This window comes from Lissotriton helveticus, chromosome 6 (genome assembly GCF_964261635.1).
Source record: "Lissotriton helveticus chromosome 6, aLisHel1.1, whole genome shotgun sequence".
Lineage (NCBI taxonomy): Eukaryota > Metazoa > Chordata > Amphibia > Caudata > Salamandridae > Lissotriton > Lissotriton helveticus.
Genome location: NC_136067.1, coordinates 1,290,508,780 through 1,290,534,663, shown reverse-complemented (window position 1 = coordinate 1,290,534,663; position 25,884 = coordinate 1,290,508,780). Strand labels below are relative to the sequence as shown.

At 43.2% G+C, this 25,884-nt stretch overlaps 1 protein-coding gene across 1 annotated transcript in view; it reads left to right on the top strand.

Moving 5' to 3' along the window:
• The window catches only part of TMEM87B (transmembrane protein 87B), a 376,065-nt gene that overhangs the window by 161,229 nt on the left and 188,952 nt on the right, over nucleotides 1-25,884 (top strand). The window contains exons 10-11 of the mRNA XM_078649037.1: nucleotides 9,716-9,899; nucleotides 9,990-10,089. Coding sequence (XP_078505163.1) covers nucleotides 9,716-9,899; nucleotides 9,990-10,089 — 284 coding nt within the window. The remainder of the gene's footprint in view (nucleotides 1-9,715; nucleotides 9,900-9,989; nucleotides 10,090-25,884) is intronic.

The window sequence follows — 25,884 nt, the reverse complement described above, 5'->3', positions numbered from 1 at the left end:
AATAGGGCAGGGGTTCTGCCTTTGGCGCGCCTTCAGTGTGCCGCCGGCGCGCCGCTGCGGGCGTCTGCCCCCTGCTCAGGTTTAAATGGTGGGAGGGGGCAGAGCCAAATGCGTTGACGCTGCCCACCCGGAAGCGTGTCAATGTCAGGAGGCCTATGCTATGGCTTTGCAGGCCTATCTTGGGTCCTGTCCCATTTCTGGGGTATCCTCGGGACCTCCGCTTCTTGTGGGGTCTCCGACGGACTTGTCGGCGCGGCCCATCAGGATCCTCATTCCATGGGACTTCCTTCTGTGGGGCATTGGACCCTCAGTGTCTTGGGAGGGTCAGCTTACTACCCTCCCCCACTAATGAGCTGTTTTCCCCTCCGCGGAGGGCTACCGAGGCTCGTGCTGCTTTTTTGAGAGTGGTCTCTTTGGCCACCCGCATTTTGAATATGCAACCCCCCTCTACCCTCTTCTCTGTGGACCCCTTGCTTGAGGTCCTCCACGTGGGTCCGGAAATGTGGAGCCACTTTTGCCTTTTGAGGCTTTCTTTTATGATGCCCTCTTGAATACCTGGGTCTGACCTGCTTCAGGTGACCCAGTGGCTCGTTCAGTTTTGCACCGCCACCCTCCAGCTCCACATGATCCAGTCTGTCTTTTTGTGCACCCTGATGCGCAGGGGTTTGTGTTGCAGAGTGCCTTTCCTTCTCTGCCCCATCTAACGCTTCCTCCCTCTCGGGAGTCCAGGTGGCTTGAATCCTGGGGTAGGAATGTCTTTACATCCCCTAGTGCTGCCCTTCGGTTCTTAAATACAGTGTGTGTTTTGCCTCGGGCTACCTCTGCCCTGTGGGACTCTGCAGAGTCTTTGCTTACTACCACCTCTGAAGGTGCTCGCTTGATCTCCTTCACCTCATCCGGGATGGCCGCAACCTTGCAGAATTCACAATCCGTTCAGCCTTAGATATGCCGGATTCTTTGGGCTGAGCCATGACGAGTTCTGTTGCCTTAAGGCATCACACTTGGTTGCGGGATAGCGTCTTCCCTGAAAATATCCGGGAGTGTCTGCTTGATTTCCCTTTGATGGGGTTTTACTCTTTGATGCTCACGCCGAGTCGGCGGTTCACCGGCTCCTGGCAGGCTTTCATCCTCCCCCTTAGGTCCTTTTAGGTCTGTCTCTTGTGGTACTTTTTCTTTTCGCATTCTTTAGATGTACTCTGTGTTTAACATGAGCAGTGAGCCTTACGTCTTCTTTTTTCTGTGGTCAAGGGTGCTTACCCTTTTATTGGCATCCCTTGGATGCGTTTTGCTTTCAGCTGCCTGTTGGCCTTCTGTGGCCGTGTTCCACAGGTTGCTGTGTCCTCTGACTGTGGATTTTCAGCCGGTAGCTCAGCTCGGTAATGTTATTACAGCTTGGAACTCAGTTCACGGGTTCGGTTTGTTACTGCATTCTTTTGGCCTGGCTTATTGCCCTAAGAGGTGTCCCCCATTGTTTGGGGTACACATACTCCATGTGGGGTACTTGTACGCTATTATATAGCCTTGCTTATCTCACCTGGGCCCGGAGATCATGTGGGCTCCATGCGCCGATTGGTGATCCGTTATATGGTGTTCTATGTTTTTCCTTGGTGCTATCTGCTTTCGCCATGGTCATCCACCTCTTTTAGAGGTTTTATGGTCTCCTCTTCACAAACTGCTCCTACCTGCCCTTAATGTTCTAGGTATGGTCCGGCATATACATTTATGTCTACATGCCGGTTACCTTGGTATCCTTTTCCTACGTCGCCACCTCTTGTCGAGGTTGCGAGGTCTGGACCAATATCTCCATGTGTGGGAGAGCTTTTCTGGGTTGTTGCAAGTTGCCCATAGGTTTCTCCTTGCTTCCGCTTACTGGAGTGATTTTCCAATTGTCATATGCTCCCTTTTTGGGGTTCAACGCTGTCTGTGTCTTCTGGAGTGTTGGTCGTGGATTCTGAGACTATTCGTTAACTTGGTGTTTTTGGCCTCTCCCTTCGGATATGCCTACTCTTGTTAAAGCTACGCCTGTTGGACAGTTCTTCTGGTGACAGTGGTCATTGATTACGGTCTGCAAGTCTATATTGTGGTTGTTCCTCCCTTTGGCTTCATGCTGCCTGTTCCGTCACTCCTCTGTTCCTGCGTAAGCCACTTTAAGGTCTCTATTGCTGTTTGCCGGCGGCATATTCTACCTGCTTCTGTGGGTTGGGGGTTAATACTATTGCCCCTCTTTACCCTTTTGGGGTTGGGTGTGTACCTGGCGTGCTTCTTGTCCTGCTGGCTATTCCCAATGCATTGCTCAGGCTCTGGCTCTTGCCTTTGGACTCTTGCCACCGGCTCTTTCCGCTTTCTTCTATATGCTAAGCTGTTACGCTCTGGTTGCATCTCTTCAAGTTTATTTCAAGCTTGGGTCCATGCATTCTTCGTGCGCCATTTAGCGGAGAGTGATCTTTCTTTTTCTCTCTTTCCTTGCCATGGTATTTAGGATCCTGCCGTTCTACCTGTCATTTTTTATACTGGTATGGTGTGGCGCCATTCCGGCATGTTTTTTGGATATCTTCTATCCTGTGACTTCTGCTCTTAGAGCTGCTGGGGTTGCAGTCTGGCTGTTCTGCCAGAGCTTTTCCCCTTTATCCGTCACTCTGTTTCCGGATCACATGTTTGCCGCTTTCTGTTGTCCTGTCGCAGACCTGTGTCCCTCTGGGGTATGGCTGTGGTATCTATTCTAAGTTAAGGAATCTGCGGCTAGATATCTCTATCAGATGTACAAGTTACTAACCTTCGGTAACAATGTATCTGGTAGAGACGTTGTCTAGCCGCAGATTCCTTAACGCCCACCCAGCCTCCGTGTTCTGCGAGTACATTGTCTAGTGGTGTTCTCCGCTGGCCTCTTCAGTTGCCATTGGGTTATATCTGAAGGGGGTTCAGATTGTTGTACTCCCCTGGGTGCTTTCATACGCAGTTAACCTCTGCCTAGGGGCTTCTTTTCTGTTAAATGGTGCCTTTGATTCACGGGGAGATTAGTTTTCCTCTCCAGTTCCCTTACCTTCAGTCTGCTCTACTGCCTAGGGGGTCCTGGTCTCCTAGTGGTCATCCTCTTTGAGGGTCGGTTGTGCTCTGTTTCCTACCTTTATTTTTAGAGGGGAAAGGCCAGTCTTCTCATTCTTTCCTACAGTGGACTGTTGCTCTTTCTGTGTTCCGTTCTTAGTGGACAGCATAGTTCCACATGGCACTATCAGTCTATTTCTGTCTGTTGAGATGTTCTTCCCTTGTTGCACTCGGGAAGGGGGCCTCCGCTTGGCTTGCGGGGCTCTTTCTCACAGCTTCTACTTATATGTGTAGGCGGTGTCTATTCTGTCTTTAGGATGGTGCCTTCCACCATCCTCCTTCTTTATTCACTGATTTTTCATTCCTCGCACACTGTTCCCATACTTTCACAGTTTTTGGTTGGTGGCTCCGCGGAAAAGTTTCTCAGAAGAAAACTGTTGTTAGCGCGCCGGGAGGACTTACATGACCTCGCTGATGTTATGTACGTGGACGATGTCAGGGCGGGGTCGTGAGGCGACGTCCTCCGGCGCGCAGATGTGCTGCTGCAAAAGAATTCTGGATCCAGTCTGACGCCTGGGGATATTCTAAGTTAAGGAATCTGCGGCTAGACCGTCTACCAGATGCATCGTTACCGAAGGTAAGTAACTCATACATCAGGAAGGTAGATGTCTTGATGCTGGTGGCAAAAGTGTACAAAAGCTTAGAAGTCCAGTCCTGGTTCAAGCTGGAAAGCAAATCTGCTCCCAAGTAGAAGTAATAGTATGGCGACAATGCTGCTCATATTTGTCAAGCTGGTTAATCATCTTATTGCAGTGAGTAAAAAGATCACACCTTGAAGAAGTAGAACTGATGAGAATTGACTGAACATGTTTGAGGTGAATGAACCTAAAATTGCAGAGATACCCCTGAATACAGTTTTATCTGCAGTTAATTATTCTGAAAACGTATGAAGACGTACCTCGCAGGTCAGCGAAATAAGTCCGACACTGGGTGTTCAAAAGGAGCTATCTCTCTATTGCCGAATTAACTTCCTTCAGGTTAAACTGTGCTACAGAGTTTAAAGAAACATGTTTTTGTGTTAAAACTTCCACGAGCTTACTCATGTAATCAAGGAAAATAGTGTTAAACGGTTCCTATAGATATAGCCGGACTGTGTATTATTCCAACACGAACGCCACAACATAGGGACTCAGTCCACAGATACTAACAGTACGTGTTGGTATGTTTTTGGCTAGCTCACAGTACCACATTCAACCCCTAAACTGACCAGAGTAATAGATAGTGTTGGCAACCTCGAACGTGACACTTAAATTATCAAGGAATCGTGGAAACCAATCTAGTCCTTTCATTTGGTCACTCTTGCATGCCCTAGGTAAACACAAGAAAGATGCAGCAATGCATTTTCAAACATTTATTGAATTGCAAATAAAACATGAGCTGTGATTGTTAAAAAGATGAGATTTGTTACTGTAATCAGAATTATTAGAATGGTAAACAATATGATCAATTCAACCATGTTAATTGTTGCTAATATTTGATCACTCCTATCTGTATCTAATACCACACTAAAAATTAAAAATGTCAGAGATAAGTGCCATATACTAGAGAAAAAGTGTAATGATCTAGCAGACCAAACTTCCACGCTGGAAGAGTATCTGGAGAGGAGTCTTGCTATGCACTCCAGTACCCAGGAGATAGAAGAGCTTAAACTACAGAATAAGGGACTATTGTATGAGCTAGAAAGGTTGGATAATCATTCTAGGTTGAATAATTTGATTCTACTGAGAATCTCTGAGGTATCAGAGGAGGAAATCTAAAGACTTCTGAAGGGAGGGATCTTGCAGGATACGCCAGATAGTGACCCTGATAAAGAGATCCTTAGAATCAATAGGGATCCGTTTAAGTCCCTCTCCAAAATATTATTCTCATGATCTTTCATACCTGTGCTGTCAAGGCGTTGATTTTAAAATGGGCATTAAAGGAGAAAGATTTGACCCATGGAGATTATACTAATCAAGCTAGGTCAGATATAGGTAAAAGGACAGCACACCGGCAATGAAAGCTTGGTGTTAGGATCAGTTAACTGCAGAAACTGGGGAGCTAAGAACCAGATGAAGTTCCCAGCAATGTTGCGGATTATGTGGAAGAACAAAAAGCAAAGCCTTAGAGACCCAGCCGAAGTAGATGCCCTGATAGAAGAAATTAAAGCGGCTCTATGAGATGTAGGTCAGACTGAGTGAGGTGTTGTATAACACTTATAAGCAGCAATCCCTGATGCGCACTCTTTAATTACGAGTAAAACAGCAAAGATAGAGGGAGGGGTTGAGGGCGTGGTTAAGGAGAGCGCATAGGGTGGGGAGCATTGGGGTAAAAAAGAAATATGTCCTCCGAGCACACATTAGGAATAGAGGGAGATGTTGCAATTTTGAATAGAATAAGATGCAGGATTTTTTTCAGGAAACATATTTTGGGGGGTGGTGGGGGCAGGGTATAGGGTAAGATCTGACACCAAGAATTTCATGATCAAAATAATAATTTGGAATGTGAAGGGGATGAGATCTAGGTGAAAACAAGGCCTGGTGGCAGAACACCGAAAGGATAGCTGGACTCATATAATGATGCTGCAAGAAACACACTTAGAGCTGCCAGACTGTAGAACCTATTTCAGTAAGCTTAGCTGGGTGCAGGATGGCGTGTGTTCTGAGCAGTGTGGGAGCACAACAGGGGTGGCTATCATTTTTGCAAAGCATTAGGGGCTTGTACTCGCACCCCTGGCTCAGGGGTGATCTATCATTCCCTATTCGTGAAAAAATTCCCGGGAGACTTCGGTTTTGGAGAATTGTGGAGCCTTTATTTTTAACTTAAAGAGAGGTTTTGGCTCTCGATATTTTATGTTTAGTAGTCCCCGGGTGTAAACCGGCATTTGTCAGTTTGGAGCAAAGGCAAAAAAATACTGAACAACAGAAAGTGGAGTTCTTCTCCTTGAATGTCTCTTGCGAATGTCACTTGGTTAACAGGACTCTTCCTGATACTTCGGGTCTTTTGCTGTGGGGCCGCTTCTGGTCTGGTCGACTTCTTGGTCGTGTTGGCTGTAGGGTTACTCCGGGTTTGGTCAACTTCTGGAGTATGGGTGCCCGTCTCTCAATCAGGGAATAACAGAAAACAAAAATAAATGTCAGGTCTCTGTCTTAGGTCAGAAGGGTTAATAGGGATTTGTGCTGCCGCCACCGGGTCCTAGCTGTGGGTGCCTAAGTGAGGGAAGGTATTGGTGTCTTAGCGTGCCATGTCCCGTATTCCCTCCCACCAACCTCGAAACCAAAAAGCAAGGCACTTGCCTGAACCCACGGCCCTCCTAGGCCGTGGGGAGGGGAACCACAGCCTCCGCTTCCCCTGCTGGAGTACCGTACTCGAGGGCGCTGCTCCTAGAGCGGTTGTCTCTCTTGGGCTTCTCTTCCGGTTGTGGTAGTTCCTCCTCTCCTTTGGTCTTCGGTATGTGGAATATCTCCCCCTTGTCGTGGTCCGAGTTGTCTCCCGTGTTCCTCTCCGATTCCTTTCTCGCGCCCTCGTTTGGCTCCCGTATCGTGCTTTTAGGCTCTTCCGCAGGACTCCCAATTACCAGCAGCTGAGTCACGGCCCGAGCAACTAGACCGCCCAGTCTATTTCCGGCTTTGTTACCGCCGTCCGCCATGCGGAGAGGTCCGTCTCCTCCATTGCGGGCAGGAAACCGTCACAAGCTCAAGCTCACAAAGTGTGCCACTGATAATACTGGAAGATGTTTAGTGTCAACATTGCTGATAGGGGCTATATATTTAACCTATGCAGTATATTGTGGTCCCAATTGTGATGATCCTACATTGCTGGAGATTCTGCAACAAAATCTGTTAGAAACTCCTATACCTACATTAGGTTGGAGGATATTTCAACATTGTTTTAAACCTGGAGCTGGACAGAACCTCGAGTTAAATATTTGAATTCCCCCAAAATGTATCGCAGACAAAGAGATGCAATGAAGGATCTGAATCTAGTTGACATCTGGCAAAAGCTGGCAGGGACTTCTAAAGGATTTACTTTCTATAGAAAACAAATATGGGCACCACTCTAGATTTAATTACTTCCTCTTAGACCATGCTTTAAATTATTATGTTGAGTCTGTGGCCCATTTTCCAGCCTTATTGTTGGACCACTCCTCTTTATGTTTAAAGCTGTGCCTGCCTGGAAGGGCATGTCTGAGAAGTTGGATATTTAATAGGGCATTACTTTTAGAAGAGGCTTTATGACTAGAAATCGCGGAATAGACTGACGTTTCTTCACGCTAAATAGGGAAACAACTAGTCAGCCCCTAATTTGGGATGCATACAAGGCCTTTTTGAGTAGAATCATAAGCAAAATATCAGCAAGGCGGAAACGAGAAACACGGATGCGAGAGGAGGCACTTCAAGTTAAAATCAGGAGGAAGGAGATAGAACTACAAGGTGTCATAATAATCGTCCCTTCTAAGCAGAGTAAGCTATTGCTTTGCTTTTTAGTTAAATAAAACATTGAACTGTTAGCTAATGAGCCAGATAACTCGGTGAAGGGCTGACTATATGTAGCAGTGTTAGTGTATAAGGCGCAGCCCCTTTTTGTATGAATTTGGGGAACCCAAGTACTTTAAGAGAGTCAGGCTGAAGGTGCTTATTTCCACATTAAAGCCCTGGACGAGTTTCGGGAGGATTCTTTAAATCCTTTCTCTATTTATTGAACACAAAGAAAATTATAGAAACTCTCCTTTTTAGTTAAGTATTTATGACATTCATTAAGATTGTAAGGGGCAAAGAATAGTTTCATTAAAGAGGGGCCAATTAACCCTTTGTGATTTGTGCCTGCAGAGCCAAGCATTGCTTGGTGAGTTCACATTTGAACTTTTTTTAAATTAACCTTATGCCTGATGAGCTTATAGTAGAAACAGAAAAGATGTATTTCGATATTGTGTGCTTTACTAATATCTAAAGAAAAAGACCTTTGTGAATGTCTATTTCCTTAGTCAGGCCAGCGACTTCCTTCGCAGAATATGCTGATGATTGTTGCATCAAAGATTATAGCAATACTGAATATGGGTACCACTTTTCTCGAGCAGAATAACTTGACCTAATAGAAAATTTGTTAGTCATATTGTTATTTATCTGCAGCATATTGTGGTGTGATATCTGAGAACTATTTTTTATTTACATTTCTACCACTGCATATAGTAACTGTGACAGGTGAATACCTAGGATTGAGTCTATTTACTGGAGGACTTGTGGTTTTAGATAACAGTAGATCTAGAAAACAACCTCTTTCTCTTTTCCTGGGCATTGTGTGTAGTTATCTTAAAGAGCTAAAGATATCTCAAATCCTTAAGGGAGGCAGTAGCCAGACATGAGGTTTGCTTGCCATTTTCATTAAGAAAATCAAATTCCCTCGGGTGCCCGCATACGGGAAGCAAATCATTGGATAGTTTAATATGCCATGACTCAATACCCTTCTGGACTACTTGTTACTGGCATATTATAGTTTCAGTAAGTATATCCCTGCTGTAAAAATACCTCAAAAGTAATAGAAGGGAATATATATATATATATATATATATATATATATATATATATATATATATATATATATATATATATATATAGCTTTATGTTGTGTGACTAAAAGGGTTGGCAACCTTGTAGCATCCTGCAGATAAATCAGATCTTGTATTAATATAAATAAACTTTTCTTGCAAGGCTCTAGAATTATCAGCCAAGTCGTCTTCCATTGCCCCCATACAGAAAAACCTTGTAGTCAGAGTGGACTCCCCCTTGCTGACCCTAAAAGTTGGGACTTAAAAACATCTTCAAGGATTTTTGCTGGAAAAACTGAGAGAAGTCCTGGACCAACCTGAAAACCAATATGCCAAAGATGCATTTACTAAGTCCTCTTGTAGAGGTTTAAAGCGGGTCCATCGCTGAGGAGCAAACCGCCGAAGTCAAGCCCTTCATCAGATCCTGCAGGCCAGCTTCACAGTCAACAAGAAAACTCCTTAAAAAAACAAAGATCAAGTCCCAAGATATATATATTTGACTGGGATGAACCTGGTCCCTGTTGCTCAATTGTGGTCAGCCTTAGCTTTTAAAACTTTTTTTTATCTGGTCTAGCTTGATCAGATACCGATGGATGGAGCTTTGTGTTTTTTGTAATTAGGTGAACATTTAAAAGCTAAAATCTTTAAAAAATCTTCTCTCCTTCCCTACAATGGAGTATCGTTTTGGTGTCATTTTAAGGATTAAAATGTATACTAAATTTATAAATTAGAATGGGGGTTTCATTGCTCCTTGTTTATTTTTTACCTGTGTTTGTGGTGTTAAATTCTTTACACATGTTCGCTTCAAAGTTGATTGCTTGATCGCTCAAAGAACCAAGGGTTGAGCTCTGGTTTAATTTATCGTGTGTGACCTAAATGGATCTTATAATACATGATGGCATTACTTCTTGATCATGCCTAACAACTCCATCAACTAATAACCCAGTTACCTACAGCAACTACATCTGTTTGATTTTAAGCTGCTATTACTTCATTTTTTGTGGAGATCTACTCATGTAGGCAGATGCATTTTGTTTTAATTATTCCAGCTAATGTAGAAGCTGATACAGTATTTTCTTTTTCTTTTAGTTCTTCATGGTGATGTGTATCATTTATATCCTCTATGGACTGCTGTGGTTGCTATGGTCTGCCTGTTATTGGAAGGACTTGCTCAGAATCCAGTTTTGGATTGCTGCTGTTATTTTCCTGGGAATGCTCGAAAAGGCTGTGTATTACGCAGAATATCAGAATGTCAATTCGTCTGGCTTGTCCTGTAAGTCATAGGCCATGAATCAGTTTTTTTTTTTGCACTTTGTGACAATGGTTAGTAACATGTTTTCCTCTATATTTCTTGCTCCATCAGCTCAAGGTTTGTTGATCTTTGCTGAGCTGGTATCTGCAGTAAAAAGAACATTAGCACGTCTTCTGGTGATCATAGTCAGCCTGGGCTACGGAATAGTGAAGTAAGTTCATTGATTTTATGCCATTCATAAGTAAATTACTGTACAAATTGTTAACAAAAGTGTGATGCTATATCATTTATTCTTTAGAAAAATTCAATTTTACAGTTAAAATGGAAACCTATCCCAAACCATTTGTTGAATAATAAGACCATTCTATCTTTTATCTGGCCACATGAAATGCTAAACAACTAACAGGCCAAATGGGTAAATATATGTCGCAGTTTTCAAGAGGGATTAATATTGCATCAATAATAAAATGTAATCAAATCTTTAAAGCCTCTGCGACAGTCTAACAGATTTTGCAGCGGGAATCTTTTCTGGATTCACATGCTGTGCATTATTCCGCCATCTAGTGGTTGAGTCCGTAATTGTAGTATTTCTTCTTTTTTTTTTGTCGGTGGGTGTCGACCTACCACCATTTGGTGTCCTCTTGTGACGTTGACGTACTTCCTCCGGAAGCTACCACCTTTGGTCACCATCTTCAGATTCTTTTTTCCCGCTGTTGGGTCTGTATCGAGACGGAGGACCTCCGAAGGTTTGGAGAGGTGAATCGACGAAAAAGAACTAAAATTATCCTAAGAACAGGAGGGAAGGGTCTTCGACTTACCGGACTTCTGTGGAGAAGTGTGGCTCAATGGTGAGAGCGGCAGACCCTGATGCAGAGGTCTAGCCCGGGACCAGGGTTCAATTCGGCGGGTCTTGGGCTCAATTTCCGCGGACCTGATAATTCTCGCCACGGTGCCTATTCTAATCATGGGTCCCACTCTGCAACTCTGGGCAATAGCTTGCTTAATCTCCACAATGGCCCCAACAACGCTAGGATGCCTGGCTTCACCTTGGGGGTGCCTAGGAGTGGGCACTTCACAGGGAAAAGCCAGGAAGGGTTCCACAGCGGTATGCGTACAAGCGCCTGAGATACCCCTTCGGGGGTCGATTCGGGCGCTATACAAATACTACTACATTTACATTTACTTCGATCCTACGAGCCGGAGCGCGACAAAGAGGGAGAAACAAAACTTCGACACGAAGACTGCACATGCAGGGGGCTCTTTGTGTGCGGAAATGGACAAGACACGTTTTAAATTTTGTGATAATTGTCACCACAAATACGCACAAAAAGACCAGCATCCAGCCTGCAAGCTTTGCCTGCCACTGGATCACCTAAGCGACGGCTGCAACGCATGCTCAGCTTTCACCCCAAAGACGTTGACAGCAAGAGAGAGGCAGTGAAGAGCCAATTATAACATGCAAGGTCAAGACCCACCACCATCGCTTCGAGTCCTGGATGCCTCCAGCTAAGAGGAGGACAACGTTGCCGAAGGTCAAGAAGTCGAAGCGGAAACAGACAACACAGTGGTTGAGGTCGAGAAGAAGACTCCAAAGGAGGTAAGGGTACCGTAGACATCGATAAAGATAAGCAAGTCCAGAAAAACTGACTAAGCCCTTAAAAGGAGCCTCGGCGTCAAAACACTTGATGTCCGCTAGGGCGTCCAAGGGAAAACAATCTGTTGGGTCTTTAGACAAGGATTCCGAGATGGCAAAAAAGACCGTCGAAATTTTAAAGACGTCGAAAGACACCAAGGGACTGCACTCAATAACTTGTACACACTCCAAGGACATCACTGAGTGTGCTACTCAAAAGAAAAACCGGGCAAACCAAAAAACAGAAAAGCAAACGGTTGCTGCAACATATTACACCAGTAGGAAGCAGTTTAACATACTTCCTCAAACAGTGGAAAAAGATAACTTCAGACAAATGGATACTAAACATAATACAGCACAAGTTCTGCATAGAGCTGGCAAAGAAACCTCCAAACAAAAGACCAAGCAAAAAGATACATTCCAAAAAGGAATTGGCTCAATTGCTCCAAGAGGCAGACTACCCAAGTGGACGATGTATGGGAAACTAAAAGGTGCACTACAGAAGCAATTCTCCAACTGAGTTTTAACAATATTACACTCTACCACTCATAGAAGCATCGTCCTACCCCTACCTAACCCAAGATCAATACAGCAAATGATGTAGGAGCGTATTATATCTATATATGGCACAGTACAATCAAAATACAATTTGTCAAAAACAATCTTTCAGATGAGTCTTGTTTTCTTGCATATTCTTTTATTTTCTGTTTTCTTGAGTATAAAGACACAACAAAAACAGCCGACGCGTTTCGTCCTAAGTCTAGGACGTCATCAGGGCTGTAAATACAAAAAGTGTAAACACAACATCACTGATAAATTCTTTGACTGTACTAGACATTTTTCACTTTAGTTGAAGTCTAAACCCTTGAATCACCAATAATAAAATCATTGTGCATCCCCTGGCCAATTCTACCCAAATTTAAACATGGCAAGACGCACAAAAAAGAGTAACATAATACATACCTAAACGGAATCATTTATCATTATCCATGAAGTAATCAAAACAAATATTAAATCAGATTGAGACAACATCATGCACAATCCATGTATACGTTCCCAAAATTTCTTCATAATTCATAAGAGACAAATGTGTGATCATCAATGGGGCATTAGTAACCAGGATAACAGATATGCTAAAAAAAGGGGAAGGAGCAAGAACGGTATCCTATGTCCATCGTAACCTCAAATCTCTAATCTGATAGCTTAATGCATCTATCAACTATCCCCATGTCCTTTACAATGTTATCGATGCAATGGCCTCAGCTCACCTTTTTATTGATAAGTTGCTTTCAAATTGTTCTTCAACGTTCATGTAATTCTTGGCGTATTATTCCTGGTACCGCAATGAGACACGCAATCATTCTATCTGTGAACATGAAAACCAAGCATAAGCACGCGTAAACACATCCTCGTGTAATGTACTCATTTTCCTAAACCATCATCTTTGCTAAATGGGAAAGGCCCCCCTATGGCTACTGCTATCCACCTAAACCTCAAGTTTAGAGAGGCCTGCTCCATTCTCTCCATGTCACCCGAATGTCATAACTTACATCAATCAAGTGTAATTTTTAATCATCCGTTTACTTATTAATCAGCGTGCCCTTATCCAGATTTTCTCGTCAGTAATATTCCACAACCATCAGCTGAAAAAATATAAATAGACACTAACACCTTCTCACTATCACTCTAAATGAAGGAGCTTGTTCATATTTCCCTATTCATCGACCATTACACTTTGAGATATGTACCTTAATCAAAAGTCTCAATGACTGTTCACATCACATAGGTATCCTTGCCACTTCCTCATATTATACCGGAATGCCGCTTACATCTTGGAATACGCTCTGTACTACAAGTAAAGGACAAACAAAACAATGCGAAAAGTACTCCCTTGTTGTTTACATTTGAAACGTAAAACGATCTACCCTAAACTCTAACAACCGATTCCTACTCACCGTAAAATGCTTCAATCTTTCATCCGTCCACACCCATGGCCCGATAAATCCTGAGTGCAAGGACCCTCGCATTTGTCCCGTCTATTTAAGAACAGGCCCCTCCAATCAAAAAAGGTGAGTAGGAATCGGTTGTTAGAGTTTAGGGTAGATCGCTTTACGTTTCAAATGTAAACAACAAGGGAGTACTTTTCGCATTGTTTTGTTTGTCCTTTACTTGTAGTACAGAGCGTATTCCAAGATATAAGCGGCATTCCGGTATAATATGAGGAAGTGGCAAGGATACCTATGTGATGTGAACAGTCATTGAGACTTTTGATTAAGGTACATATCTTTTTTTTTTGTTTTTGTTTTTTTGCAGAGTTTTATATAGCGCGAACTAGACCCGAATCAGGTATCAGAGCGCTTTACATTTTTCCAGTTACGTTACATGAGGAGACACTTTCATTTTAGGCACGGGGAGATTAAGTGATTTGCCCAGAATCACAAGAGGTTTTGGCGTCGTTATCGAGACTCTAACCCAGATTCCGAGGTCGAGCGCCCTAGCCGTTAGGCCAACTCCTCTCCCTATCTCAAAGTGTAATGGTCGATGAATAGGGAAATATGAACAAGCTCCTTCATTTAGAGTGATGGTGAGAAGGTGTTTGTGTCTATTTATATTTTTTCAGCTGATGGCTGTGGAATATTACTGACGAGAAAATCTGGATGAGGGCACGCTGATTAATAAGGAAACGGATGATAAAAAATTACACTCGATTGATGTAAGTTATGACATTCGGGTGACATGGAGAGAATGGAGCAGGCCTCTCTAAACTTGAGGTTTAGGTGGATAGCAGTAGCCATAGGGGGCCTTTCCCATTTAGCAAAGTTGATGGTTTAGGAAAATGAGTACATTACACGAAGATGTGTGTACGCGTGCTTATACTTGGTTTTCATGTTCACAGATAGAATGATTGAGTGTCTCATTGCGGTACCAGGAATAATACGCAAAGAATTACATGAACGTTGAAGAACAATTTGAAAGCAATTTATCAATAAAAAGGTGAGCTGAGGCCATTGCATCGATAACATTGTAAAGGACATGGGAATAGTTGATAGATGCATTAAGCTATCAGATTAGAGATTTGAGGTTACGATGGACATAGGATACCGTTCTTGCTCCTTCCCCCTTTTTTAGCATATCTGTTATACTGGTTACTAATGCCCCATTGATGATCACACATTTGTCTATTAAGAATTATGGGAATGTATACATGGATTGTGCATGATGTTGTCTCAATCTGATTTAATATTTTTTTGATTACTTCATGCCGTTTAGGTATGTATTATGTTACTCTCTTTTGTGCGTCTTGCCATGTTTAAATTTGGGTAGAATTGTCCAGGGGATGCACAATGATTTTATTATTGGTGATTCGAGGGTTTAGACTTCAACTAAAGTAAAAAATGTCTAGTACAGTCAAAGAATTTATCAGTGATGTTGTGTTTACACTTTTTGTATTTACAGCCTTGATGACGTCCTAGACTTAGGACTAAACGTGTCTGCTGTTTTTGTTGTGACTTTATATTCAAGAAAACAGAAAAAAAAGAATATCCAAGAAAACAACTCATCTAAAAGATTGCTTTTGACAAATTGTATTTTGATTGTACTGTGCCATATATAGATATAATACGCTCCTACATCATTTTCTGTATTGCTCCAAGAGGTACAATAACTACTGAACAAACATGCAATAGAGCACGTACCACACAAGGAAAGGAACAAGGGCATTTACTCCACGTACTTCCTTATCTCAAAGGTGGACGGAACTTTACGACCAATACTAGACCTAAGGTTGCTCTACAAATTCATTCATAAAGACTCAAAGATTTAAGATGACAACACTGCAAGAGGTAATACCTCCGCTACAAACAGGAGACTGCATGGGTGTTCCCAAGTGAGAGGACAACATTAGCACTACTGAAGGAGACCCATCTATACCACAGGGGGGCAAGCTCTGACAGCGTGGACAGGGGGGAAACTGCTGGGAATGATGGCTTCGTGCATTCATTTAGTGCCCAACATGCGCCTACTCATGCGACTGTTCCAGGAATGGCTTCAGCAGAAATGGTCACAGGCAACAGGTGGTTGGAAGGATCTATTGGTTGTCACGCAGACAGTTCATCAGGACATGGCATGGTGAAACAAAACAAATATAGGACAGGGCAGACCTTTCACAACACCAACTCCGACAGTGACCATAACAACAGATGCGTCCCTAATGAGATTGAGAGCACACATGAACAACCTCAAGGTGAGCGGATTGTGAAAACAGCAGGATGTTGTGAAACACATCATTATCTTGGAGTTGAAAACAGTATTCTTAGCCCTAAAAGCCTTTCAGAAAGAGCTATATGGGAAAAGGGTGTTGATGCAAACAGACAACACAACAACAATGTTTTACATAAACAAACAAGGAGGAACTCAGTAGCACTCAACGCTAGCTTAAGAGATTTGGAGATGGCCAATTCCAAGGGGAATAGACATAATAGCAGTACACCTACCAGGGAAAAACAATGTAGAAGCAGACTGAATGAGCAGACGAACAAAATCTTCCCACGAGTGGGAACTAAATCAAGCAGAACACTAAAACATTTTCAGGAAATGGGGGACGCCACAAATAGACCTATTTGCAACACCCCACAATTCAAAATGCCAAAACTTCGCATCCAGGCGACCTTGCAGTCAGTCCCTAGCGAAAGCGATATGGATAGACTGGTCAGGGATACTTGCTTACTCTCCCTCCCCAACCCCCAACCCTTAATGAACAAGGTGATCAGCAAATGCAAGATCAGCCAAAGGACGATGATTCTCATCTCACCTCAGTGGGCCATGCAAACTTGGTTCTCAGAAATAATGCAGAAGTCCCAAAGAACAATGCACAAACTGCCAAATAAAAAAGACTTGCTTACAATGCAAAATGGTTAAGTACTTCACCCAGAACCTGAGAGCTCGGGCCTAGCGGCATGGCTCCTGAGGACTTAGAATTCGCACATCTCAAACTACGAGAAAGCACAATGGCTGTTCTAAGAGAAGCTAGGAAACCAACAACAAGGAAATGTTATACAGTAAAGTGGAAGACATATAAACAATGGTGTCTTAAAAGACGTTTTTCAAAGAAGATTACAAAGGAGAGAGCAGTGCTAAAATACTTGACACATTTGCTGGAAAGTAAATTATGCTATACATCATTGAAAGTGCACTCAGCAGCAATTGTAGCTTGTACCAGAGCAGAAACAGGGAAACGTTTCTTCACTTCACGTGTTCAAAAAGTTCCTAGAAGGAGCAAAAAGAATTGCACCTCCAAAAATGGTTCCAGATGGAACCTGAACATAGTTCTAGCACAAATGATGAAAGTACCATTCGACCCACTGCACAAAGCGACACAACAAATGCTCACGCTAAAGACTGCTTTTCTATTAGCAATAACATCCTTATGTAGAGTTAGTGAACTACAGGCACTAACATTACAGGAACCGTACTTGCAAATACTTAGCAACAGGATTGTCATGAGGACAGATCCACAATTCATACCAAAAGTGGTATCAAGATTCCACATAAATCCGAGTATAAAAATACTAAGTTTCTTTCAAAACCCAAAGACAAAAGCAGAAAGAGCTTTGGACACACTTGACGCAAGAAGGGCGGTCATGAACTACATTGAAAGAACCAAGGAATACAGGCAAAGGAAACAGTTCTTTGTATCCTTTTCAAACAGTTTTCTGGGAAGACCAGTAACGAAAAACACCATTGGATGGCTAGCGCAAGCCCTACAGTTATGCCACAGGCAAGCAGGACAGGCCTTACAAGTTGCCCCACGGGTACACTCAACAAGAAAGAGAGGAGCAACTATTGCCTTTCTAGCTAATACTCCAATTCAAGACATCTGCATGGCTGCAACATGGTCTTCAGTGCACACATTCATAAGACATTACTGTGTGGACATTCAAATTAATAAAGAAGCACAAGTAGGACAAAAGGTCTTACAACATCTATTCACAAACCAAAGCTCATTTTCCACTAGCAAACCACTACAAAGTCTATGCACAGCATGTGAATCCAGAAAGTTTTGCAGCTTGAAGAATTTTCTGGATTCACTAGCGAACCCACCCTCCTCCGCCCGGAAGAATAAGAATAGGAGGAGAAGGAAAAAAAAAAGAAAAATCCGAAGATGGCGACCAAAGGTGGGAGCTTTCGGAGGAAGCCCGTCGACATCACAGGAGGACACCAAATGGTGGTATGTCGACTCCCACCAACAACAACAACAAGGAAAGAAATACTACAATTCTGGACCCAACCACTAGATGGTGGAATAACGCATAGCGTGTGAATCCAGAAAATTCTTCAAGCTGCAAAACTACACCAACAGGTAAGAAACTATTCATTTTGCACCATTTAAATGACAGATAACTTACAAGTCCCTTTAGCGGTTGGCTGATGTTTCTTAGGATTTTGCTTATCTAAATATCTTAGATATCTTGTATGGCTCCAAACGGGTTTCCCTTAAGAGTGCTTTACGCTTCTGAAAAAACATTTGAAAGTAATATCAAAGGTGCAAGGGGGCAAGAGGACCGCTGCTAGATCGCAGTGCACAGTCACAATCTCTCCTTCTCCCTTCCTGACCTAGGGTGGAGCTCTGATTTGGACGCTGTGGACACCTGGAGGCTTGGAACTTCTGGTGGCAATGAGGCAAAAGGATTTCGGGACAGCAAGCTGGCCAGCATTTCCAACAGCCTCACTAATCTCAATCATCAAGATCGGCTTTATAAGGAGTGCCGCATTTCTTTCTCGGACAAGAGCAGCAAACGCAATGACCCCACGCGTCCCCAAGCAGATGAAAGAGCAAAAGGAGCCGGGTAACCCCAACAAGAGAATGACAAGTAAAGACACCCCAGCCCCGGGCGCGGCTCAGCGCTCATCAGGCACGGCTCGGAGGGCTCCCATTACAATCTCGAAAAAGAACGGGGAACAGCGCAGAAATGTCAGCGAGGCTGCGATCATTGATAATGCCCGAAACACCCCGCTACAGAAACTCACAAAAGACAGTGGCAAATCCAAGGACGCTGCAATGCGACAGCCTACCGTGGTTGAAGCCTTCACCGCCAAAGTGCCCGGAGCTGTCCGACGCTGACGTGGAGAATAGGAAGAGCGAAAGCGGCGCTGTCCTCGAGGACGCTGATAGAACGGTTGCCAAGTATTGCCTGGACTCAGCAGCGCAAGCTCTGTCTAGTGAGCAGAGGAGCGGCAAGGTAGGCACTGGAAAGGACAGGGGACCCTAGAAAGCGCTCCCTGACAACAATGGAACCCTGGCCATATCGCTTGTGGGCAATAAGGATGAACTGAGAGTGCAGACCTTGGTGGAAGCCGGTTTTAACACTCCATATCAAACTGTGAGTATGTGGGGAAGTGACCCACTCCTGGCAAGTCAGAAAGATGCAAAGGCTCTGCAACAGCAAGGGTTACCAGAGAGAGGGGGGTGTGGCTCACCTGAGGGGGCCTTTATTTTTCTCTGAACGAGGACTCAAAGTCTGTTATCTAGCGAAGCAAGCTCAGGTGAGGACTCAAACTCAGGGACCAGTGCTTCCAATAGAAAGAGCACGCAGAGGAAGCGAAGGTCTAAAATTAGAGTTAACCCGCCTGGGAGCCCCTCTGATACCGCTAAGAAAGTCTGGGACTTTTCCGCTACCTCACAAATGTACCAGGATGGTACTAATTCACTCAGCCTAGAAGGGGACCTTGCCTGTAAGGGGTGGGTAAAGGGGCTCAGGGGGAAGGGATGCTGGGAGGGGTGGGGGGTTGGGGAGGGAGGGGGCTTAAGTGGGGGAACACACAGCACACACAGCACACGTTTCTAGTTTTTTCAAGGTACGGATGGGAAAGGCAGGACAGCAATATGATATATTCTAATGAGTATCCGGATTGCATCAGTAAATGTCTGCGGTCTCAATGATGGCACTAAAAGGCAGTGGGTGGCAGCGCTCCTTAGGTCAATGCATTTAGATCTTGCTTGCCTACAGGAGACACACATAGAAGGGACGAAAGGCTACCTCCTGGAGCAGCTGGGACTCTCGGTGCTGGTACATACAAAGCAAGGGTCAAAAACTCGGGGAGTCGCTGTACTTGCTAAAAGAGGGGACACAGTCACGAGAAAGAAGGAGGATAATGGGGGAGGTGGGTCCTACTCGAATGTACTACTAAGGGCGAGACATTCACCTTAGTATCAATCTATGGGTCTACTGAAGATGACCCAGATTTTTTTGAGTTTTTGGATTCTGAACTACCCTTATGTCCAGAACCTATCATTTGTTGTGGGGACTTCAATATCAATGAGCTGACTGGCTTGAGCACAGAGGTGGGGCAGACATATACCGGCCGTAAGAAAAAGACTTGTCGCGCAATAGTCAACTTGGCATATCATAACTCTTTAACAGACCTTTGGGCTCGGTTTAATCTGGTAGGCACTGGCAGTACATTTTATTCAGCACCACACAGGATCTCAGTGAGATTGGATTATTTTTTAGTATCTAACTCCCTAACTGCTGGAACCCGGATTGAAAAACAACCACGAATAATCTCCGATCACAGTCCTCTAATAATCACTCTTAAGCTAGGGAGGGTCGCTAACAGGGAGAACTACTGGACTTTTGAGAGGGCATTATTAAAGGATGACAAATATGTTAATCATATGAAGGAGTGGATTAGAACATACTGGGAGATTAACAGAGGAAGTACCTCCTCCGGTATTTCTTGGGATGTTTTCAAAGCGGGGGCACAAGGGGAGACTTTGAGCTACACACTATATAAGAAAAAACAGGAAAAGGAAAGAGTTGAAAAGCTTACAAAAATGTTGGCCGAGGCAGAGGAGGAGTTGAATGTAACTATACAGCAGAAGGTGCCCCTTGTGCAAATCCTTCTTAAAATTGCGGTTGGTAAAGCTGATACAAGCAAGAGTATCGCAAGCAAAGCGGCAGCCAGTTTTTGGTCAAAAAAGAAAGGTGCTATGAATTAAGTGAGAGAGTAGGGCACATTCTGGCAATATGTGCAAGACAGAAAATGGCCGTATGGGAAATAAAGGAGATTTTAGATGATACAGGAGATGTAGTTACACACTCCGGAGCAATACAGGAGGTATTTAGACTTTTTTATGCGGCATTGTATAATCAAAATCAGATAAGTGATGTAGCACCCATTCAGGAATACTTAAAGGACATTCTACACCCGGTTGTCCCTGAGGAGGAGAAGGTAGCTCTGGATCTCCCTATAACTCTAGGTGAGATGGTTACTGCATTAAAAAACCTCCCCTCGGGTAAGGCGGCAGGTCCGGATCAGATACCGGACGAATTTTACAAACTTTTTCAAGGTGTGTTAAGTAGGGATATGCGGGCTACTATGGTAAAAGCGCAACAAGGAGCCTCTATACCAAGCTCCTGGGTGGGGGCCGATATGGTAGTAATCTTGAAAAAGGACAAACCACCATCAGAACCAGGATCTTATAGGCCCATAACACTTATGAGCGCTGATGCAAAGATTTTTTCCAAAATGCTTGCTATGAGGTAAGGCAGGGTGATCGAGGGCATGGTTAGCCCCACGCAGCATGGCTTCATACCGGGAAAGGGAACCACACAACATATTGGTCAAATGTTTACCCTCTTTGATGCAGCGGAGGTCTCGGTGGACCCTATGGCCGTCTTGTTACTCGATGCAGAGAAGACATTCGATAGGGTCTCCTGGGACTACCTCTGGATGGCCATGAGGTGGAGCGGTATAGGGGAAGGATATATAAAGGCTATACAGGCTCTTTATAGGGATACTTCAGCCCGACTGAGAATTAACAAAGGATACACCGCCCCGCTGCAGATCAAGCGAGGGACGAGACAAGGGTGTCCATCCTCACCTCTTCTATTCGCTCTGTATATGGATCCATTACTACGCAGACTGGAATATAATAATAGGATCTTCCCTTTAGTTATGCATGGGCAGGAGTTCAAAACCTTCGCTTACGCAGATGATGTCGCAGTTGTCACATCCGCACCAGTCACTGCTATTGAAGAGGTAGACGCAGAAGCCTGGATATTCGGGCAGGTTTCAGGGTATGCGCTCAACAGGGCTAAAACCCAGATAATTAAAAATGCTATCACGGTTCGCGAGGATGATAGGGTGGAAAGGCTGGCCATCTATCTAGGGATTAGGATTTCAGCAGATTTGAGCAGTTCAGTAGACCAGAATATTGAGCGATTGATCAAAAAAAGTGAAAGGGGATCTTAACAGGATACATAATCTTAAGTTGTCATTAGTGGGCCGTACAAATGTGATAAAGATTATCATTTTGCCTAAATGACTTTACTTATTCAGGGCGACTCCACTTTTTTTTTTTTTTTTAGGCCAAATGGTTTCGGGCATTAGAACATATTTTGAACAGATTTATATGGGCCCACGGCAAAACAAGGAGGGCATATCGATACATTACCCTTCCCAGGGAAAGAGGGGGGATGGGGGCCCCCGGATTTTAGAATGTATTACTGGGTAGCGGCACTTCAGTACATGCAGGGGCTACTGGGAGGAGCAGAGAGGGATTCGGAAGATAGATCTAGCTTCACTAATGTATACGCTACGGTGTTGGGGACAGAAGCGGGGAATTGCTTTCTTAATTGCACAGATTTTAGTTATTATAAAAGAACAAGGTTCAAGACAATGCAGGCTGGATGTATAAGATATTGGCAGCCTTCTCAAAAAAGTTTGGCCTTGGAAGATTTAACAATTATACTCGCATGCTTAAGAATGCATCTCTTCCAGGGGAGATATTTAGGGATCCAGTGATGGTGGAATGGGGGAACATGGAATCCAGAAATTAGGCGACCTTATGGGCCCCAGCGGGGTACTTCAGTTCTCTGAACTACAGGCCATTTATGGTATTGATAGGAGGTGTTTTTTTTAAATATTTGCAGGTACGGAGTTTCATCTCCAATAAACACGATGGGCCTTTAGGGTTCAGTAACAATAAAACCTTGGATATTTTTGAAAGCGGGGGAGACTGTACTATTCGTAGACTTTATGCAGAACTTATTGCAGCTAAGCCCGATGATCTAGGGAAATTTGGCATAAAATGGGCAGAGAAACTAGGTACTGATCAGGATTGTTTTCAGGATTCACTAGACCTGGGATGTACACTACTCTGCTCAGCCTTACTGCAGGCACAGCACTATAAGACGATATATTCTCTATATCATACACCTGCAAGGATAGCTCAGTGGGGAGGTACCTCGGGTACTACTTGCCCTCGCTGTGATTCTATGGAGGCAGATATAATCCATAGTTTTGCTACTTGCCCGCAGTTGTACACACTTCATAGAGCAGTTGAGTTGTTTCTTGATAGGTCCTTGGGGATATAAACTACCCTTTCATCACTTTGGATCATATTTGGGGTTAATGTAGGCTCTGAAGGCCCCCATGAGGAATATTTATTTATTGCCATGTCTGTCTTGCGGATGTGTATTGCTAAGGCATGGCTAGACAAAGTGCCCCCTACGCTACATCAGTGTTTAGCCAGGCTGCCTGCTGCCTATAATCTAGAGAATGGAATTTTTGCAAGGAAAGGCAGAAAGGGCAAACTACTTGGGAGGAGAATTTGGAGACCCATTGAGCAGTGGAAAGAGGGCCTTAAAAATACACTTTAGGCGTGATGTTTTTTTCTCCTCATATATTTTTTTCTATTTTTTGCTTTCTTTATCGTTTTCTATATGGTGCCCTTCTTATTTGGGTATTTCTCAATAGTGTACTTTGCTATGTCTAATTGTGCGGAAGGAATGTATATAATGTATGGTAATTTGACCTGTGCTGTGCTGTAACACAAACATCTTAATAAAAAAAAAGATTAAAAAAAATGAAAATATCAAAACTGTTATGAGGAGTTTGCAAAAATGTAATGAACAATCTTGTCTTATCACAAGAAAAAGTATCTTGCTCACTACAAGCACAGTTTGGAAATGTAAATGTGCTTTTTAATTTGGATTCCGTAAGAGGACAGTTTCTCATTGTTTGCTATCTGCTATGCCCTTCTAACCAACATTCTTGAATGTGACAATTAATTCAGGATGGACATTTTAAGCTAAGAATAGTTTAAGAAGTTCATGGACCAGTCTCTATCTAGCAATACATTTTCTTACAGCACTTTTTTCTACCACAAATGCTGGTAATCACCCTTAAGATTGAAGAGATGGCTGCATGCCATGGTTGCAGTGAGTAGTGTCTAAACTTGAGTAATCCTCATGCTATTGTCACTTTCTTTGATGTATTCTATTTTGGTGCAAGACCTCGTCCTCACACTCCTTTTTTGCTGAACAGTTCTTTATTGAGAATTCTTAGGTTTTCAATGTGCAACCATACATTATCCAATACAGTATGAAAGCTGGATCAAGCATTAACTGAATTTCACATCATGAGCTGTCAGATAAGAGCAGAATAAGGACCAATAAACCGCTCTTTCAAGTAGTTCTAAGATAGTACAAGGATTAAAAAATAGAAAGAGGTAAATAGTGAAGAAGAGAAAAGACTGTGTGTGAGAGAGGTGGAAAGATTCAAGCACTCAAATGTATGCATATTCCAAGGATGCAGTTTCATCATGCTGAGTATTATCAATGTTTGCTGTTGCATACACATTGATTTAAAGTGTAACTGTATTAAAGGGATGATAAATTCAAGCTGAAGGCAATCATGCCATAGTACTGCTAATTTTCTCTCTCTGAGAGGAATCCACACACATACATATAGTAAAAAAATGAATTTGAAATTGCTAAGTTACGGTTTACTGAGTTCGCTGTAGCTTGTGCCCCTGCCAATTACTTTTCCTTACCCCACATATATCCCTAATGACAGGTTAAATTGGATTTTTCAGGTATGCAGTAAAATCCCCCCATAACAAGCTTCCTCATATTGTACAAAGCGGCAGATCATGCAGGAGTATCTCAGGACCTCACGGGAAAGCCATGTTTTTAAACCAATTACTGTGGTACCCGGGGCTGAATTTTTCTTTTCCAAATGTTTACCTCTGAGGTGGGTCCTCATTAGAAATGTCAGGAGGTTAATTGGGTCCCTACCGTGCCCGCTTGAACTTTTTATAATTAAAAACAATAAACCATTTCCGAACACTGGGGCCACATCCCCGAGTTCTGTAATGGTGATCGCAACATTTTCTTCTAAGATGCGGCCAGCCTATCAGATTACTCTGTACCAGTACTGAAATGGCTGATAGGGGATGCAACTTACGCAGCCAATCACAAGGCCCTATTTTTAAAATGTTTGGTACCGTATGACTGACTTGTTTTTTTAGCCCCTTCATGCCTATCTGGATCACCAGTTTAAATCATCTTTATCAACTGAACAGATATACGACAAATCACAAAAGGTTTGCTGTGTGAGTAAAATTTTAACTGCTTCGCCAAAATTGGTGTAATTCCATTCCACAGTTTTTTCTGTATCTGAGAGCAAACTTTCATATGGGAATTACCATGGGAAATCATTGTTTTTGGACCCATTTTTAATTTTCAAGCTTCAGAGATCAGCATGAAACTTTCCATAAGGGAGCCGAGGTGGATCAACGTTTGGAGGGGGGTGATTTGTGTGTGTATGTGTATAGCTATATTCAATTTGTTTTGTGCGAAATGGAAAAACATTCCAACGCTTCACTAGGTGAATTGAAATTCATTTATTCGCAGCAAAAACTATAACACGTTTTGGCTGCTACATGGCTTTGGCCAAATAACAGAGTACCATTTTGTAAATAATATCTCTCGTGGTTGGAGGACAAGGCATCTCTCTCTGAAAGGGCTCACGGATGGATGACTCTGAATACCTGTACGGAGCCAGTCGCTCATAATTACTTTAACCTGGGCTATGCTAAAACTATAAAAATCAGTTTCTTGAAGTATAGACTTGGTTTGTTACCCTGCATACAGCATCTTCCACTCTGGCAAAATAAGAAAGCAGGCTTTACGTGCCGATTATGTGGTTCAGCGCCAGAAGATCTGCGGCATTTACTATGTTCTTGTACATAACTTTTACAAGAATGGAAACAACTGTTAAAACGTCAATTTAATCAGCGAGGGGTACGCACCAGGAGGCAGGGAGTGCTGGTATGTTGACCCACAATTGAATTGCTGCTTAGTAAAATTCCTGAGGCTATGCGAAAAGAAAATGGCTGGAACTTAGTTACTAAACAACCTAGTCGTATGGAACAAATGCAAGACCACAAGGAGGCTTGAAGAGGTCCTTTTTATATACCTTCTTTTCCTGGCACTAAAACACTTTTTCGAAGTTTAAAGTACTTCTGAATGAATATGTATATATCTAGGGAAAGGAAGTAAGGACAGGAATTAAGTATTGTTTGCT